This window comes from Canis aureus, chromosome 23 (assembly GCF_053574225.1).
Source record: "Canis aureus isolate CA01 chromosome 23, VMU_Caureus_v.1.0, whole genome shotgun sequence".
Classification (NCBI taxonomy): domain Eukaryota; kingdom Metazoa; phylum Chordata; class Mammalia; order Carnivora; family Canidae; genus Canis; species Canis aureus.
The window spans coordinates 24788371-24807524 of record NC_135633.1 but is presented as its reverse complement, the minus strand read 5'-3'; the positions used below and the strand labels follow the sequence as shown (position 1 = coordinate 24807524).

The 19154-nt window shown below is 44.3% G+C and overlaps 1 protein-coding gene across 1 annotated transcript; it reads right to left on the bottom strand.

Moving 5' to 3' along the window:
• Nucleotides 1–947: 947 nt before the first annotated feature.
• Nucleotides 948–8918, bottom strand: TRIM21 (tripartite motif containing 21). The gene is made up of 7 exons (XM_077866781.1): nucleotides 8781–8918; nucleotides 7332–7786; nucleotides 6719–6844; nucleotides 5487–5717; nucleotides 3503–3525; nucleotides 2763–2863; nucleotides 948–2518 (listed from the first exon to the last, which is right to left on the bottom strand). Exons 2-7 carry the CDS (start codon nucleotides 7737–7739, stop codon nucleotides 1968–1970), a joined length of 1440 nt encoding a protein of 479 aa, XP_077722907.1. The 5' UTR covers nucleotides 7740–7786; nucleotides 8781–8918; the 3' UTR covers nucleotides 948–1967.
• Nucleotides 8919–19154: the final 10236 nt, after the last annotated feature.

Genomic DNA, 19154 nt, shown 5'->3' with positions numbered 1-19154 from the left:
AAGAGTGTATTGGAGGAGGTGGAGTGTACTATGCTTGCAAAGTGTGCAAGCAAGATGGGACCTACCACCACTTCTGGGACCAGGCCAGCCCACGTGGAGTATATGGTGTTAAAAGGGTGCAAGCTGGTCTGCTTGTGAAATGAGACCTGCCACCACTGCAGTGGCAGGGACCAGGCCAGCCAAAGCAGATCTGCAAAGTGATGGGCAGGGTATGCACTTTAAAAAGTCGTCTTCTGGAGGTGGCCTGCTCTGAGACTCTCACCTAGGTGTTTTTCAAGTGGCTTTTTCTATGCTATATCTCCAAGGGCTGTTTGTGGGGCTCTGTAAGGTCTGGCACTCAGCTTCCTGTCACCTCAGGGCTCTCCCAAGGCCAGGTCACCTGAATTTTAAAATTCTAGGCTTTAAGTCCCACTGGTTGTAAGAACTGACAAAATTCAGCCCTTCTAGTTATTGAAGTCAAAGGTTATGCGGATTGATCTTCCCTGTGCAGGTTCCCTGGTGTGATAGTTTGCTTCTTGCCCTTCTCTGCTCCCGCAGATCCCTTACTCCTGCAGGTGGTCCATGGTCCATCTAGCTCCTGGACATATTTCCACCCTTCCCTACCCTTGTCAATGTGGCCTCTTTTCTATCTTTACTTGTGGTTTGTTCTGCCAGTCTTCGGGTCATTTTCTGGGTTATTTACACTGATGTGGGTGTTATCTAGTTGTATCCATGGGATGAGGTGAGCTTAGGGTCTTCCTCCTCTGCCATCTTCCCAGCTTCTTCACCTGAGATTCTATTTTAGACACTCTGGTTGCTGGAAGGATAGCTGTACTCTCAGGGCTGTGTATAGCACTTCTTCCAACTGTAAAAGCTTAAACACAAGAGTGTTTGCTATCAACAGGTGATACTGTTACTGCAGTTCTGACATTCACACCAATCAGCTCGCCAAAGAAGCAGAACTGGTAGGAGATAAATATGAAGAGATTTATTGTAAGGAATTCACTTATGCACTTGTGGCGTTTGGCAAGGCAGGTCCTAAATCCACAGGGCCAGGCAACAGGAAGGGCAGGCTGTAACTGTGGCAGGAGCTGAAGCTGCTATTGGTAGGAGGGTCATCTTCAGTGAACTTTTAGTTCTGCTCTTAAGGTCTTTCACTTGATTGGATTAGGCCTACCCACCTTATCCAGGAGAGTCTCCCTTAAAATCAAACAATTATGGACTTTAATGACATCTACAAAATACCTTCACAGAAACATTGAAAAACTGGGGGCTTATGGCCTAGCCAAACTGACATAAAAAAATCCATCCTGCCTTCCATTTAGATTGATACACCTTTTGGCCAACTCCATTATCTACAGGACGTGGTTGGGAGAGCATGGTAGGGATGGGGGAGCACAGGGGCTGGAAATGTAATGTGGAAATCTAAGGCATGCATCATTCAGGCTTTATTTTTAAAGGATGGCTGCTTTCTTTTTTTTTTTTAATAGGTATGGAGCTACTTATGCTCTGATATGTTTATGTTGGAACAGTAATCCTAAATGTATACAAGAACAAGGATTGAATGTGATAGATCAAGACCCAATACATTTAGGAATCCCCTTTGCAAGCCATGCAAGGTGTATAAGAGATCTTACCAAAGGCCTAGAGATGGAGAGGAGAAAACAAGACTTGGGTCACATAAAGATGGCAGAGACATGTTTTGGTTGATCCAGGTGATTTGGGCCCAACATAAGTAGTTTGTTTCATGGAGGGAGTCAAAGTAATGTAGGGCAGTAATCTAGGGCAGTAATCATTCAATACTGATGTTGAAAATCATTTTATGTAGATTTCCAGTGAATTCCCTGCCATAATCTGCTTGCTGGTATCCCGACACCTCTACAGAAACAAAGTGGTTCAGAGTTCCTGGGGAAATGGGGCAGAGTCAATGGCTGAGAAAGACACCAACAGTCAGTGTTCAGAGAGTGCTACCACTGCTCCATGGATCCCTACGATCCCACCTCCAGCGGACAGAGCACAAGAGGTGCTGCGTTTCTTCCTGCATCATTAAAACCAGTACCAAAGAAAGGCCGCAGAGGTCCAGCAAAGGCACATTCAGAGAAGGTATAGATGAGGGAGCCATGGTCAGTGATGTTGTAGAAGGAGACTGTGTGGGCCTCACAGTCCAAGAAGATCCCAACTTGGCATGGAGGCACCTGAAGGTGGAGGGGAGTCTGGGGACAGGTGCCAGCCTCATATTTTTGTTTGTTCCACAGCCAAATTGTCCAGAAGCCGTTCCCAGGGCTGAGCAAAAAGTGCCCCTTCCTCTGTGCAGAATCTGTACAAACACCCAGGTCCCAGGCCTCTTTTCCTCTCACATCCACCTCCCAGTAAGCCTTTCCAGAGTCAAAGCACTGGGCTCCCAGGACCATGGGATACATGTCAAATCTGCTTTCATTTTCAGGCACTTCCTGCTGGCTGTCTCCAAGCCTCACTTGTCTCCGATCCTCTGAAAGGATGAGCCATGGATTGGCTGTGTGTGGATCCAGGGTGATGTGTACTGCAGAGAGAAGCCCACGGTCAGGCTGGGAGAGGAAGGGGAAGCAGGAGCCCTGGGCCTGTGGTGGGGGTAAGGATGAGGGTGACCATGAGCTGCACTGTGGGAGAAAATAACCTTCAGGCCTGACCTTTGAGGGAACCACCTCTCTGTCCCTGCCTCACCTACCCTGACCTGCCAGGGACTCACTCTCCACCCTCATCACCCACTTCATTCCCCAGTCCCACACTCCTGGGGCTAGTCTCACCTCCATACGTCCTCAGCATCGTCTTTAGCCCTGGCACGAGGCACACACTCCTCAGACCCGGGGAGGTAATGTCCAGCTCCTTCAGGTTCCAAGCCTCAGTCCTGGGGCAAACAGTTACAGACCTTGTCTCCATCTCCTGCCCCACCCTCCTGAGCCCTGACACTATAACCTCCTTTGTAGGTAACAATTTAATGCAAATTTATAAGCACCTGTGTTAGGATCCTTGGGGGTGGGAGGCAAGAAGATATAGGACATAGTTCCTATCCAGGCCCTCCTGGTTACATGGGCCCCCTGAAGCCCCCTGACGCAAGCAAGCACATTCTGTTTCATTTTACAGGTTAGGCACCTGATACAGATGGAATTACTTCTGTAAGGAACCCCAAGGAGTCTTGTCCATGCAGCTGGTCTCACATGGCTCTTCCTGGGAGATTTGTAACCAGCTAGATTCTTTTTAAAGAAAGAGTCCTAGCAGGCTGCAGACTCAAGATTGAACAGAATTTCCCCTTTTGTTGGGGCTTCACTTCATAAAGCTGTTATGGTCCAATTACTTTGGATAACTCACCAACTGATGTTTTCACTAATTAGCCTCAGACCAGAAAATATTTTATGGGCTATTGGGTCTTTGAGAATAGGGAGAATGGGGAAAATATCAGTGCATGTCTTTCTAATGCAACAACCTTTTCCACAGGTATATATGCTTCCTGCTTCCCCCTCTTCTTACAAAGAAAACCTCTCCTTACCTTCCCAGGACACTTTTCACCTCCTGAGGAGAGAAAAAAACAGAGTGTAAATTCTGGATCACTGGTTTACCGTTGAGATCTCAGTTCTGTGGGTGAGGTGATGCTCCCCCTGAGGCCCATGGGACATTGTTCTACTCTATTCCTCTAGGCCATTACCTGAACTATTTCTCCCAGCTTGGAGGAGAAGGAATGTGGATGTTTGTGGAATAACAAGAGTAACCAGCATGGGTGTGACCTACAGCCAGGGAAAGGATGACTAGTTTAAGGACTCTGATTCAGAAGACATATTAGAAAGCTCAGACTTTATGGGTAGAGGAGGGGGAAGAGAGTGGAAAGGAACAAGCAGCCCAGCCTGGCTGAGGTCCAGAGATAGTCACAGGGCAAGAATGGCCAAGTCAAGATGGACAGGAACTGCTCTATCTCATTTACAGGCTTGTGTTGTTTGGGAAGGAAGGGCTGTTTTATGCTGGAGTTAATGCTGCTTTCTCATGTATGTGAAATTAAATCATTTGAGCATATGCTGTTGTAGGGCTTGGGAGACCTTACCTGGGAACTGGCAGAGTCCTAGGCCCAGTCAAAAGTGTGTTAGAAAGCATGGCTCAGTGTTGGGCAGAAGCAAGATTTAGAGAATGAGAAGGGCAAAAACAAAAACAAAACAATGGCTTCATGACCACATCCGACACAGACACCAAAAAGGTTTGAAAGAGAAAAACTGTACAAGGTTAAAGCAGAAGGGACTTTTGAGACCCTCTGGTCAACAGTTTGCCACAACAAGGCAAACATATTAGGGGATGCAAGATAATTTTAAGTAGAACACACATCGATGAGTTTTTAAAAAATAATTATGTGCTTATTTTAATTTTAGCTCTGTCTCTTACTATTTGGGTGAACCTGGTCAAGTTATTCAGCTTTAGTCTCTAAGTTTCTCAACCTCTCTGCCCCTCTGTTTTCTCATCTATGAGATGAGGATAACAGCACCCATCTCACTGCATTGTTGTGACAGATCGAATAGACCGAGGCATGTCATATGTGCTATTTAAGAAAGAGCCGTTGTCATGAAAATAGAAAAAAAATCAGCAACATATCAACACATGATTTCTTGGCTACTGTTGCTTAGGACAAATTTCCTTTTAAGCTAAATTTCTTCCAATGAAGGTGTAAGGCAATGTCAAGAAAACAACATTCTGGGGCACCTGGGTGATTCAGTGGTTAAGTGTCTGCCTTTGGCTCAGGTTGTGATCTGGGGTCCTGGGATGGAGTCCCGCATGGGGCTCCCTGCGGGGAGCCTGCTTCTCCCTCTGCCTATCTCTCTACCTCTCTCTGTGTCTCATGAATAAATAAATAAAATCTTAAAAAAAAAAAAAACAAAAACATGCTAACAGGATTTGGGTAGTGCACAGAAGTGGCAGAAAGTGTGAAGATGATATATCAGTGACTAATGTCTGGGGAATCCTTGTTATTCAGTCCACTCCCTCCCCCTTGTTTCACAAATGGAGAAAGTAGGTCTAGGAAAAGGAACAAACTTGACCTAAAATTATGGAAAGGATTGGTGGCAGGGCTGGGGCTGGGCTACTGTCTTTTAATTTCTAGTGCTGTATTTTCAGTTACATGTATGAGAACGTTCCCATGGCCAAAGGCTCACGTAGAAGGTTTTGTGGTTTCTCTCATTTAATCCTCACAAAAATCCTTTGAGAGATGTACTAATATCCATTTAACATATAAGAAATTTGACTCCGAAAGGTTAGGAACTTTCTCAAGGTTGTGGGCCTAGTATGTGTTAGAGCAGGTTCTTGCTGGGGATGCCGTTCTTTTCAATTGCTGCAAGGAATATTTCCTCCTAAATCTGCACCATTCTGTGGCTTGAATGTAAACTACTCATGGGTCTGAATTCCAGGGACAGGGTTTCTACTTGCTGTTGGCAGCATCAGGGAGCTCTAGCCATTTTTCAGTTCCTCCAGGAGCCTCAGAGAAGAGGGTGGCTCACCTGCAGCAGCTCTAGGGGTGAGCCCTTGCTCCTCCTCTCCAGCTCCACAACCAGCTCCTGCAGGGCTTGGGTCTTCTGGGCCAGCATGGCCTCTGTCTCCCCTAGGATTCTCAGCTGCTCCCTCTCCTCCATGTCTAGCCTCTGCATTTGCCTCTGTTCCTCCGCAGCCAGGAAGTTTATCTGCTGTACAAATTCTGCGTGAATCCTCCGTTTGTGTCTCTCAACCTGACTCTTTGGTGTCCATGGAAAGAGAGGATGATTTTGTCAAAATCCCCTAAGCCTGGGGAACAGAGGTGGTCATTTCCATTTCTATTCCCCATAGACTCACCACTCTGGGTCTGAGAGCAAACATACACTATTTTGCTAGGGCAGGAAGTGGGTGAGGCTTCTGGGCTAAGAGTGAAATGGGATTATGGTGGGGCACACTGGGGCTGTCCTACAACCACAGCTGCATTGACCTATGTTATCGACTTTCTACAGCCTCTTTCAAAACCCAGTCTGCACCTCGATGTGCCCAAATCTGTCTTCATATCTTAGTGAGTTCCTGAGAGAGTAACACCTGTCCCCACCCCAACAACCATCCAAACACAGGCTCATAACACTGTTCCCCAGGCCTGAGGAAAAGGAGTTTTGGGGATAATCTTGGCTGCTCTTCTGTTAGTGACTGGAAGGTCACCGATGGCACAGGATGAGTCCTTTTGCCACCACAGCCTGACTCACCCTTCTCTGATCCCAAATCTTCCTTTCTGGGCTCTATTGGCCATGAGTTCCCTCCATGCCCTTATAGATACAGAACAAGCTTTATTCTCCATCCTACTTTGGACCAGTGATCTGAACACAGTCAGAAAAACCAGCATGACCAGATAGTTGCCTATGTCTGACCTGAATTGTTCCCTTAAGTCTGTACCTCCTGACAGGCCTAGCCATTGGGCATCTCTCCTGAGAGACCACTGACCAGACATGGAGGCAAAGGTGCCGTCATGTTTTAAGACTAGGCTTAAGGAGCAGGAGCTTTAGGGTATGGCTTGTACCTCTCCGAAGGGTATGGCACCTTCTCCTAAGACTCTTGATTTTGCTATCTGATCTGAGCTCTCTCCTTTTTATTCACCTCTATCAAGAGACCTAGAGGACAGCTGGTTCATGGTGAGTGAGATATATTATCACTCCTCAGATGGGCATAGCTCTGCTTAGGGTTTGAGTCTGGGGCCCTGGACTCTGCCCTGGCTTCTGACCTGAGATTCCCTTTGGAGCACAACACTTGCCTTCCAGGCTGCTCTCTTCATTGCAGTATTCACTTCCAACTCCTCAGCCAACTTTTGTTCTTTTCTCAGTTTCCTTAATGCCACCTTAAGCTTCTCCTGCAGAGAAAGGTAGGTTAGCGCCCGACCAGTCCAAGAAGTAGGGTGAGGCGCCATGAAGACATGCTGGTTCTTTGAAAAACTTGAGTGCAGAGAAAGAGGGAAGACTACAGTCTGATTGGGATAGAGATTCTGGGGATGGGAAGACTTTGGCAAGAGCCTGAGGTTTCTTTCAAAACACAGCCACGCTGTTGGAGGTGGTGGTGTGGAGTTGGAGCATTCCTCATTCCTAATTAACCAGAAGGCCACAAGGAAGTGTGATCCTTGCAGCGTTTTCCCAAGCGTACTCCCTGGTCCTGGGGAATGAGAAAGCTGTCCTGAGCTTGCAGTTCTCTGCTTCAATTAGACCTGGAAGGTGGGAAACCCCTTCCTTTTCCCAACCCTGAAACTCCACAGGTGACTTTGCCTCCCTCACTCTGGAGAACAAAACCCCAAGCACGGACCCAGCTCCCTTCTACTTGGTCAGGCCTCTGTGCTAAGTCCTTACCTGGTATTCCTGAGCAGCCTCCTCGACAGGGACCGTTTTGTGGTTACGGTGGTTCTGGGACTGGGAACATACCCAGCAGAGGATCTTCCCATCTTCCTCACAGAACAGGTGCAGTCTCTCTCCATGTACCTGACACCATTCCCTCTGTGTGACTTCATTGGCATTCTGGCCAATTTGTTTAAGGTTGTCCACCACGTTAGCCAGTGGCCAATTGGGCCGGAGGTTTCGGAGCAAGAAGGTGTGCTGACACACAGGACAGACGCCGCCACCATCTTTCCCCACCTCAGAGATGCATTTGTGGCAGAAGCTGTGGCCACAGTCAATGCTCATAGGCTCCACTACAGGATCCAGGCAGATAGGGCATGTGACCTCCTCCCACATCATTGCCAAGGGCATTGCTGCAGCCATAGGGGTGATGTTCTTAGTAAGCAGCACTGTGGAGATCCTGGGGTACCCTGGTGGGGAGAGGAGAGAGGGAAATGAGCAGAAGAGAAGGGTTGTGTGAGAAGAAAAACAATCCAAAGGAAAACACAAGGAACAGTGAAGTGGAAGGGGTGAAAACAACACCAGAACATTAACTTGAATAATAAGAGCTTCTCCTCTCTAGTCTCATCCACTTACCTAGTCAGACAGAAGGGGAAACTGAGTCCCCCAAAGAAACTGAATGTTGTTGAGAACTTCAGAGATAAAGCTGTTTATAACTCTATTTTCATCATGGCCCTCTCTGCTTCATCCTCTGTCCCAGGCTTTTCCTGTCCACTCTCTGCCCTCTCAGGTCACCAGTCCGCTGCTGAGCAGCTCATCTGTATGACAGGGACCATGTACTCTGTACACTCCATAAGCCAGAGAAGGTGCTACCTGCTTTGGAAATATCTTCATTATCTGCACAATAATCACAGGAGTTACTTCTATATCTGTGATTATACACATAAGAATATATTTCTACATATCTGTCTGTATGTATATATACCTGCAGGTATATGTGTGCATATGGGTACCTGTATATGTTTATATGCACACATGAACAGTGCTTGAGCACTCCCTGGGCTCTCCTCTCCCTTCTGGGAACCTGGTAGCTGGCTTCATTGCCTCTGGGGCACAGACCCACAGGTTTCTAGCGTCTGAAACTGTCCTGCCCCCTCTCACCCCCAGAGGAGAAGTGTCGAGGGGAGTGCCCGGACTACACTCCGGGCTGGGCTAGGTTTCTGCCCCGGTGCCCCCCGCTTAGGGCAGCGCCCCCGGGGGCTTGGGTGTCACGTTCACATTTGGGGCCCCGTCCCAGGCAGGCTGCCAGCCCGGGAGGAACTGCTGGGGTTGGGGCTGGGGCTGGGGCTGGGCTAGCCCTGGGGGAACCGGGTCTGCAGGCCCCAGGGGCGAGGACTAGATGGGGCAGGGGAGAGAGGTCCCCCAGCCAGGGCGGGGGCACTCGGGTCGGGGCGAGTCTCTCACCTTTTCAGGGCTTTCGGCAGCCGGCGGCAGGCTCCCTATTTCACTTTCGATTTCCCGTCGAGGCGTGTCCGAAGGGGGTGGGCCGAGGGGCGGGGAGTGGGAGGAGAGGGAGGCGCGAGGGGCGGGGGAGCAGGCGGGGCAGCTCGGGAGCCCCAGGCGGCGGGAAGTCCGAGCTCCGCAGGGTCAAGTCCTTGCTTCGCGTCCCCTCCCAGGTCCTCGGGGTCAAACAAGAAAATACCGCATCCACGGTGGAGGGGTCACGCTGCCTCCTCGGACACTGGTCGTCTCGCTCCACACCTACGTGCTGGGCGACGCCCACGAGTGGGAGCTGCTCTCAGGGAGTTAGGGAGGGTGGGATGGGGACAACGTGCCTGGGGCTCTCCCTTACGTGTCACCTTCTGCTTCCAGAAACAAGTCCTTTTCAGGAAAGGCTTGATAGTCTTTTAACATCAGCTGGTGAGGGATTTATGTACAGCACGATCCCAAGGCAGGTGTCATACCAGTGAATGGTAAGAAGAGAATTGACATTTATTAGGCACCAACGGTGTACTTGTCACTGAGCTAGGGATTTTCTGAGGTTTTTTTTTTTTTTTAAATTATGGTAAAACATATGTAACAAAATTTACCATTGTAACAATTTTTAAGTATATAGTTCAGTGGCATTAAATGCATTCACATCATTGTATCCCCATCCGCACCACTCATACGACTTGTTTCATCTTGCCAAACTGAAATTCTGTTGCCTGTTAAACAGTATGTTCCCTCAGCACCCAGCAGCTATCATTCAATTTTCTGTCTCTACGAATTTGACTTCTTTAGGTGCCCCCAACGTAAGTGGAATCATATAGTATTTGTTGTTTTGTGACTTATTTCACTTAAAAGGTCCTCAAGGTTCATCCATGTTGTACAAGCATGTGACAGGGTTTCCTTCCTTTTAAAGGCTGGATAATGTTCCAGTGTTTGTATATGCATTTTGTTTATCCACTCATCTGTGAATGGACACTTGGGTGACTTCCATCTTTTGACTCTTGTGAATACTGTTACTGTGTCAGGTTACATATTTAAGCCACATAACGATTTAGTGATTTAGGAGATGTTAAACTCACATTCCAGGAGAGGGCATTGAGTCTGAATGGAGTAAAATGACTTGAGACATAGTAAGAGGTGCATGAGAGTTAAAGGTCCAGGGAAGACTGTCATTTTAGTGACAGCCCAGAGATAACAGGCTGCCCTGTCAACTCAAGCAGAGACTGTGAGGAGGAAGGAGAAACAAGGAAGGGTGAGGAGACTAGAATTCTCAATTCCTTCCGACTCAGACATATTTATTTTTGTCCCTGTATACCTTAAGATAAAAACATCAGTTGAACTTTGCTTAATGTTTTCTATAGATTTAGGAAACCTAAAGATACTTCATCTTTCTTTCAAATTTCCAGTTCTGTTTTTAAGAGAATTTGTAAGTGGGTGGTTATCAAGTGACCTCTAATATTCAAATTGTATCACTGTACTGATTTGATTCCAGGAACATAGTCCCAGAAAGCAAAGTGGAAACAGTACAAAAAAAAAATCAAAGGAAGAAGAGACCTATATATGAATTTGCAGACACTCAGAAAATGAGTCTGCTTCACATCACTGCCCTCGCTCATTCCTATAGGCACTGAGTAAGCCAGCTGGTGGGTGTGGTAGAAAAGAACATAGACCTCATGATAGGGCAGACATGGATTCAGGGCTAACCCTGCTATTTACCAGTCACATGCCATCTCTCTGAGCTTCAGTTTACTTATCTATTAAAGATATTAATACACACACCACAGGGTTGCTTTGGTACGTGTTTAATAATATACATACAAAATCGATTAATATAACACATCCATGCTCAACAGTTCCCACCTTGGTATTGGCCATGAAACCAAAGGTACCACTCATTCCAAATTCCCTTCATTCACTGCCAGTAGGTTAGTACTTCAGTGTTCTTTTCCTGATGAGTCATCCAAATCATTCTTGAAGGATCAGTATCAATGTCCCTGTCTTTAATTCACTAGCCATTGTCATCAGGCAGTCATTACTAGGAATATCTCCAATGTATATTTTGGGTTTTAGGCATAGTTGTTATTGCCCCATTATGTACCAGCCACTTAAATTCTCCTTGGTAATAGGAATAGGTCACTCCAGTCAGTATAGAAACCCCATCCTCTGCCTATTTCATCAGTGGCTGCAGAAGCCCCACGGAGCCGGGGGATAGTTGTAAATTCCAATTTATTAGAACCAGGTTTGCTACCTACTCTGGTAGAAGGTCTTCTCCCAGACCTTAGGGCTGAGCCATATGTTAAGGGTTGGAAAGAAAGTGTTCTGTAAAGGAGTTCCTAGTCTGATGGTGATAGGGGCCACTTCTACCTCCCTGCCCTAGATTCTCTGAAGTGTGTGTATATATAGTGGATATGAAAAAAAAAAAAGCCACCATATATTAGTTCATTTTAATCTCTTACCAGAATTTGTGGGATAACCTTCCTATCTCATAGGATGGGGTTTCCAAACTGGTATCATACCTGTGTCTTCAGCAGGGCATTTCATAGTCTTATTGGGCTTTTTCTGGCTGATGGTATACAGTATGAGATCTATGCATTCCATAGGACAATCGCATTATCAGAATTCTTTGATTGCAAAATCAGTTCCTCGGTTGCAGGTGATGTTGTTGGGATGTCCTGATGTTGTAAGTCTAGAAATGGTGGTGCTGGCAGAAGCAGTGTAGGAAAGTGAATCTGTCTTTGGAATATTACCAGATGTTTTGTGAGGACAAACTGCTGTTGGTTCAAGACAACTAATGTGCCACTAGAAGACTGTCTAGATTCTCCTAGAAATAGTGAAAAATCAGGCTCAGAGTTGGCCTTTTATGTATCTGTCCAGAGCAGCAGGGGTAGAGGCTCTACCTGAGTAAGGGTACTTCTCCTGATATGGACTTTTGTACGGGAGCCCACTGAATGGCAACAGGTCACTGGGGCAGAGACTGATCAATATCCACAGGCTGGGTCATCTTGTTTACCTGGATTATTACTAATTACAATTGATGCATTTAGAGTCTAGGTACCTGGCACAGGGTATCTAGTTTAGTCATAAGGGGTTTAAGCCCTGTTTGTTACCATATAAAGTGATCTTAACCATAGTTCTGGCAAGCCTTTATTTCTACATAAATAAGGCCAACTCTTCTTAGTCTCAACTCAAATGCCATCTTCTTTACATAAAGACTTTTCTAGTCCTCTCTTGTTTGTTAGAGTCCATTTTAGTTTTTACATGTGCTTTACTTTCTTTCAGAGGCATAAATTGCTACAGAATACGATTGGTGTCTGATTACTCTCTAGGTAAAGCACAGTGAATAGAGGAACCACAATATTGTGAATTATTTTAAAGACAATTGGGTAATGTAGATTTTATTTTATTTTTATAAATTTATTTTTTATTGGTGTTCAATTTGCCAACATATAGAATAACACCCAGTGCTCATCCCATCAAGTGCCCCCCTCAGTGCCCGTCACCCAGTCACCCCCACCCCCGCCCACCTCCCCTTCCACCACCCCTAGTTCGTTTCCCAGAGTTAGGAGTCTTTCATATTCTGTCTTCCTTTCTGATATTTCCCACTCATTTTTTCTCCTTTCCCCCTTATTCCCTTTCACTGTTTTTTATATTCCCCAAATGAATGAGACCAGGAAATACAAATCAAAACCACAATGAGATACCACCTCACACCAGTGAGAATGGGGAAAATTAACAAGGCAGGAAACCACAAATGTTGGAGAGGATGCGGAGAAAGGGGAACCCTCCTGCACTGTTGGTGGGAATGTGAACTGGTGCAGCCACTCTGGAAAACTGTATGGAGGTTCCTCGAAGAGTTAAAAATAGACCTGCCCTATGACCCAGCAATTGCACTGCTGGGGATTAACCCCAAAGATACAGATGCAGTGAAACAGCAGGACACCTGCACCCCGATGTTTCTAGCAGCAATGTCCACAATAGCCAAACTGTGGAAGGAGCCTCGGTGTCCATCGAAAGATGAATGGATAAAGATGTGGTCTATGTATACAATGGAATATTACTGAGCCATTAGAAACGACAAATACCCACCATTTGCTTTGACGTGGATGGAACTGGAGGGTATTCTGCTGAGTGAAATAAATCAACTGGAGAAGGACAAACATTATATGGTCTCATTCATTTGGGGAATAATGTAGATTTTAGAATGGATAGAACAGGTAGCAGTCTCTCACGAAGAGGTGGAATTTGTCTTAGGTTTCATCCATCTACTTCCATTTATCATCTTCCCTCCCATCCCGGATTTGAGAGAGAATCTGGCATTTTCTAGTTTTAAGGCAAAGAACACATCCTGGAATGCAAAGCTAGAAAAGCTAAAGAAATAGTTTCATCAGAAAGACGTCCATATGTCAACATAGTTAATCCATTAAAAATTATCTCTTTGCCTTTTAGAGCCTGAAACACAAGAACTTGAAAATTTTCTAAAATTTCATTGGATGAATAAAAGGAGTTGGGTGATATGTATGGGAAAGCGTTGTATTGGGGTGCAGCCCATGGAGGACAGATTTTGACCTCCGAATTGGAAAACCCATCAGAAAAACCTTAGGAACCGCTAATGGCTTCAGACACAACCTTGAAATGTCCTGTTTTCAAATATGCAGGAACCTGGAATGGAATAAAGATGAATCAGGACATCCTGCAGCATAACCTGTTACCTCTACATTGTCTTCTCCATGCTGGAGAGAAAGGAAGAGGTGATGGCTGAAGTTAGTGAATTAAATCCTCTGACTTTTACCAAAATAACTCATTTTTCAAGAATATCAAGGTCATGAAAACCAAGAGAAAAAAAAACTGAGAAACTGCACAGACCAGAAGAAACTAAGGAGACAGGATGACTAATTGCAGTGTGGGTCCCTGCACTGGATGCAGGACCAAAAAATAGATACTAATAGAAAAGCTGTCAAAATCCAAATAAAATCTAGACTTTAGTTAATAGCAATGTACCATTATTAATTCCTTAGTTCTGACAAATGTACCATGTTTATGTGAGTTGTTAACATTAAGGAAGCTAAGGGAAAGATATATAGAAACTACACTATCTTTGTAAATCTTCTGTAAATCTAAATGTATCCCCAAATAAAAAGTTTATTTGAACTGCCCCCCCCACCCCACCCAAAGTTGTAGGAGAGATGTGATCTGTAAATGGGCAAGGTAAGGGAGTCCAGACATTACTGAAACCTCTTCTCGATTTCCTACTGGAAGGGAAAGGAGCTCATATGGAGCTTATATGATATGCCAAGTCCTTTTCTGAGTGCCTTTATAGGCTAGCCTAATTCTAACAATCTCACAAAATAACTATTTTTCCTTGTTTATAAGTGAAGCATAAAAGGCTCAAGGGGTTAATTTGCTTATTATCACACAATTGATACTTGAAATAGATCTCAGCTTTTCTGCTACATCATGCTTGATATATGACCACTAAAGGTATTATGAGGAAAGACATCGCTTCATCATTACAGCTTCATTTTCAACCACCTTCATTCCCTAGGTACAGGCAAAAAGTTAGAGAACTTTTTTCCTCTCTAGCACGCTCCTCACGTATAAAGCAGTCATGCACATCTTTTTGGCTACACTATCTGGCTTCTCTTTGGCAGGATTTGGAAAGAACTCATGCTTATTCTGTCCAGAGATAGACATTCCTCATGGTCCCTGGTGCTACAGCAGGACAGTTGTGTGTCCTGGTCTCTAACTATCCTCTTAATCCCCACTTGCTTCCATCTGTCACCAGGCTATTCATGGGGATGGCTCTTTGGGAATGGCAGGTGCTCTGTATGGGGCAACTTAGTATTCTTCTGATCCCCCCAAGAAAAATCATCAGGATGTACTGCTTGATGTTTCCTTCCAAGTCCCAGAGCTGCCTGGCAGCACTCAAGGGGTTCAGAAAGTTCAACTATGAAAATACCTTGGATTTGCACTTGGATCCCAGAAGACCAGTTATTCCCCTATTTCTACCATGAAGATTATAAAAATATTGGTCTTTATTGAAACAGCCAAAAAAAAATGCTTTTTACAAACAGAGAAACAGATGAGAAGAGACACACACTCTGGAGCAATGGTGAGTCCTGGCACTGGAGGGTCAAAGCTGGGGTCCAGAGTGAGGAGGTGGAGTACAGAACCTTGTGGTGTCAGCCTGTATCAGCATTTCTGCCTTTGGGTGGCACTGAACAGTCTCCGTTTAGGGCAGGCAACAACCCTCTGGTCTTTCCAAATCCTGAGAGGTGAGTGTTACTTCAAGGCCTTTGCTGATTCCTTTTCTTATAATAGGCTTGGGTGGGCATCTGTAATGAGTTCCTTTTACATCAGTCAATGCCATCTTTTGAGCTAGATCATTTCTTACTGTTCTGGGCTAAGCAACATGGTTACCTCATGATACAGGAAATCTTGCTCCTTCTCAACGTTCAATTAACTGGCCAAAATCTGGGCAAAATGAACTATAGGTAAATCCCCAGGTTCACCTGCACAGGCTTCTTGGTAGGACAGGCTGAATTGGACTGATTTCCTGCATCCTAGTGTGCAGCTTTGATTTTGGGGCAAAGACAGGCACAGGGGATGGACTCTGCCTCAGCCTGGGGTTCAGGTGTGTGACCAAACCTCCCTTGAAACAGCATATTCTGACTAGTTTGAGCCAGTATGGAGGGGTCAATTTCCATCTCATTCTAAGTCAGGAAGGCAGTCAGCTATGTAACAGATGATCAAAATTAACATTGAAAAGATTATGATTTCCTGATGAATTTATTTAACCTCGCCAAAAAGTCAATGAGAGTAGTACTTTTATTATGTTTTATAGGTCAGAACATTAGGACAGAGAGGTTAAGACATTTGCCCATAGTCATGTGGCTAATCAGTAGTATAAAGACAAGAGTCAAACCCAGGCAGTCTGGTCTATTGCATATACTTCTACTCCATACTGCCCTTCCAAGATAAGATACATGTAAGATGCCAGCCTGTCCCAAACTCTGAAATGGTAATGTGAGGAGATATATGATTTTAATAGAATGTACATTATTTATTCTAGTAAAGACATTCAGGGAAGTTGGAGAGATCACTTTTGCAGACATTTCTAAGCTTTATGTAGTGATTCTAGAGGGAAGATCACAGAAGGTTGGGTTTTAACAGATTCATGGGTGCTGATTTATACAAACAGGCCTATACACCAGGATGGTTCTATCATTTTAAATTTAATACCATTAAAATTTAAATTAATACTAGAGATCCTCCCACACCATTCCAGACCTTGGCATCTCATTGTAAATAACCAGGCTTCATCAGTCAAATCTATTCAAGGATTCTGATGGCCAACTTTCAGAATGAGGCAATACATGTAGTTAAATTTGAAGGGGATCTGTTTTTTTAATCACTTTAAATATTTTTTAATACTGATAGAATCAGATTTACTTAATAGGGATTTTTTTTTACTCTATGGATCCTAAATCTACATATAAATGAAAGCCTTTTGAGGAATTTCAATTTTTTCCTTCACTCAGATTTCACTGCAATTTTGTTGGCAGCTTTCAGGATCTAAGTCCTATATTAAAGCTGTTAACTCAGAATCTCTGTTTATATGTGGTATGAGGAGGAATGATGTATGGAGGGTAGGAAATCTCCTCATACATCTCCCATTCATTCATAGATCAGAATAGCAGCTTCAAACAGCTAGAAAGCAACTGGAGGCAGAAGGAGCCTGAGTTATTTCTGGGGAGCTGGAGACCCTGCAGAAAGTCTGTGACTGCTATGTAATGTGTGTGGTCCAGGCAGGTTTATGCTAAGCTTATTTCTGAGCAGAGCAGGGACAGAGTTAATCTTGGCTGAAGCATAACAGCATCATGGGCTTGGGGAAAACTTGGGTCCAGCAGTACTAAAGCCCATTTTTCCATTACCTTCCTCTTGGTCCCAGGAGGGGGTTTCTTCAGTCCCAGGGCAAAACTGGCAAATCCAGAGGCTTAAGGCCTTACATCCCCTTGAGTGCTGGGGATTGATACCTGGTTGCCATAGAAATCTTTTGGATTGGGGGAAAAGGGTCTCTAACCTTCTCTAAGCTGATCATTTATTTTTCAGTGGCTCATAGTTTGTCTTTCTCTAATCAGGGAAGTCTGTTCCCAAATGGCCTGTAGCCAAAGTCTTTGTACTATTCATGGCCTTCTGGAACCTGAATGAGTAAGATTGTAAAGGAACAAAAAGTGTACTTTAATTCTGCCCCTCCCCCATCCTCAGAAGGTTCTCTTCTGCATTGTTTCCCTCTTTTTATCTCCCTGTTTTTTTATTTCCAGATATAGTTTTATCATGTTTCTCCTTTGCTTTCTCAGGAGATTAATACTTTGAAAAGTCCTCTTCCTAAACCATGAGCCTATAATTAAACCCATGCACTATGCAAAACAGGGATAGGATAGTTAAAATAAAAAAAAAATTGGCCCCTTATAAACTTAGAACTTTTCTATGGGGAAGTTCAAGGATTGATGCACATTATAAGTGGTCAGAGAGGATGCAGGGGTGGTAAACGAGGAGATCTCATACTTCTGTAGTCCTATTTCATCTTTGGGGATGAACATTTGTGGCACAAATAATCACCGTAGCTAGCACAAAGTAGTAGCATAACGCTGTGCTTAAGAATATGGGTTCTGGAGTCATATTGCTTAGATTTGAATCTAGGCTCATCCACTTTCTTACTTCATGATCTTAAGTAAGTTTTCCAACCACTTTGGTGGCTCATTTTTCACATATGCAAAGTGGGAACGATGATTATACTCACCCCACAAAGCGGTAAATACTCAAATATTATCCATTATTATTTTTAAGTGTTTATTAGGTGCCAGGCAGTGTCCTAAATGTTTTGCATGTACTCTTATTTTATAATGATATAAAGGGATAAATATTACTGTCAAAGATTTCAGAGGTGAGGATTCTGAGGAATGGACAGCTGCATGAGCTTTGGAGTCAAATGGATGGAACTTGAAGCTGGTCTTCTCTTCTGCTGACTCTTCATGTGGTCCTTGACAAGTTTCCTTACCTTTCAGGCTCAATTTCTCCATCTCCAGAAGGGGGATGATGCCACTAGGAGACTTTATGAGATAAAATATGAAATCTGCTTGTTACTACATTTTAATAAATGCCTACCATGTGTTCACACTTTGTGAGGCATTATTGTCCTTTGCCTATGACAAGAATATAACTTTTTGGAGAACTCCTTGTCACCCCTGCAGCATGGGAGTGGGGGATGAGGGAGTAGACTCTCTGTATCAGATGCTGCAGCATTCTTGGGTCTTGGGTGCATGTGGACTGTGGAAGGTGACTTTGTGACTCCTCATCTCTGGATGCAGGGACCATCCTTGTGGAAAGGATGGAAAAACTAGGCAGGATTGGAGCATGGATTGATGCCTGGCTAGATTGATCTGAGGACCACTTCTAGTAGATGATCTCACTCCAGTCTCCCACTTCTGTATCTGCTTTTGAGGAAGTGTGGTTGGAAAAAGGGGACAGAAAGATTGGCCTTTAAATTGTCTCGAGGGCCAAAGATCTAATAACCATAAAGTGCCAGAACCGTTCTTTCTTGTATAAAGCAATTAAGCAAACAGCCTTTGTCTTTGGACCAGCTTGGATTTATTTATTTTTTATTTTTATTATTTTTTTAAATAAATTTATTTTTTATTGGTGTTCAATTTACCAACATACAGAATAACACCCAGTGCTCATCCCGTCAAGTGTCCCCCTCAGTGCCCGTCACCCACTCACCCACACCCCCCGCCCTCCAGCTTGTATTTAAATCTGAGATCTACCTAGTTTCATGGCCTTGGTAAAGCACCTAGCCTCTCTGAGCCCCAGTTTTTTTTTAAATCAGAAAATGGAAAAATATTCCATAGGGTTGGAGGATTAAGAAAGCAATATGTATATAGAGCATTTATAAAAAGCAAATGTATTATTTCTGACTTTTACTATTATATTATGTTATTATAATATTATATATTATAGTATAATTGTATATATTATACTATTATTTTTTAAAATTTCTTTTTATTGGAATTCAATTTGCCAACATATAGCATAACACCCAGTGCTCATCCCATCAAGTGCCCTCCTCAGTGCCCGTCACCCAGTCACCCCAACCCCCCGCCCACCTCTCTTTCCACTACCCCTTGTTCATTTCCCAGAGTTAGGAGTCTTTATGTTCTGTCACCCTCTCTAATATTTCCCACTCATTTTCTCTCCTTTCCCTTTTATTCCCTTTCACTATTTTTTATATTCCCAAAATGAATGAGACCATATAATGTTTGTCCTTCTCTGATTGAGTTATTTCACTCA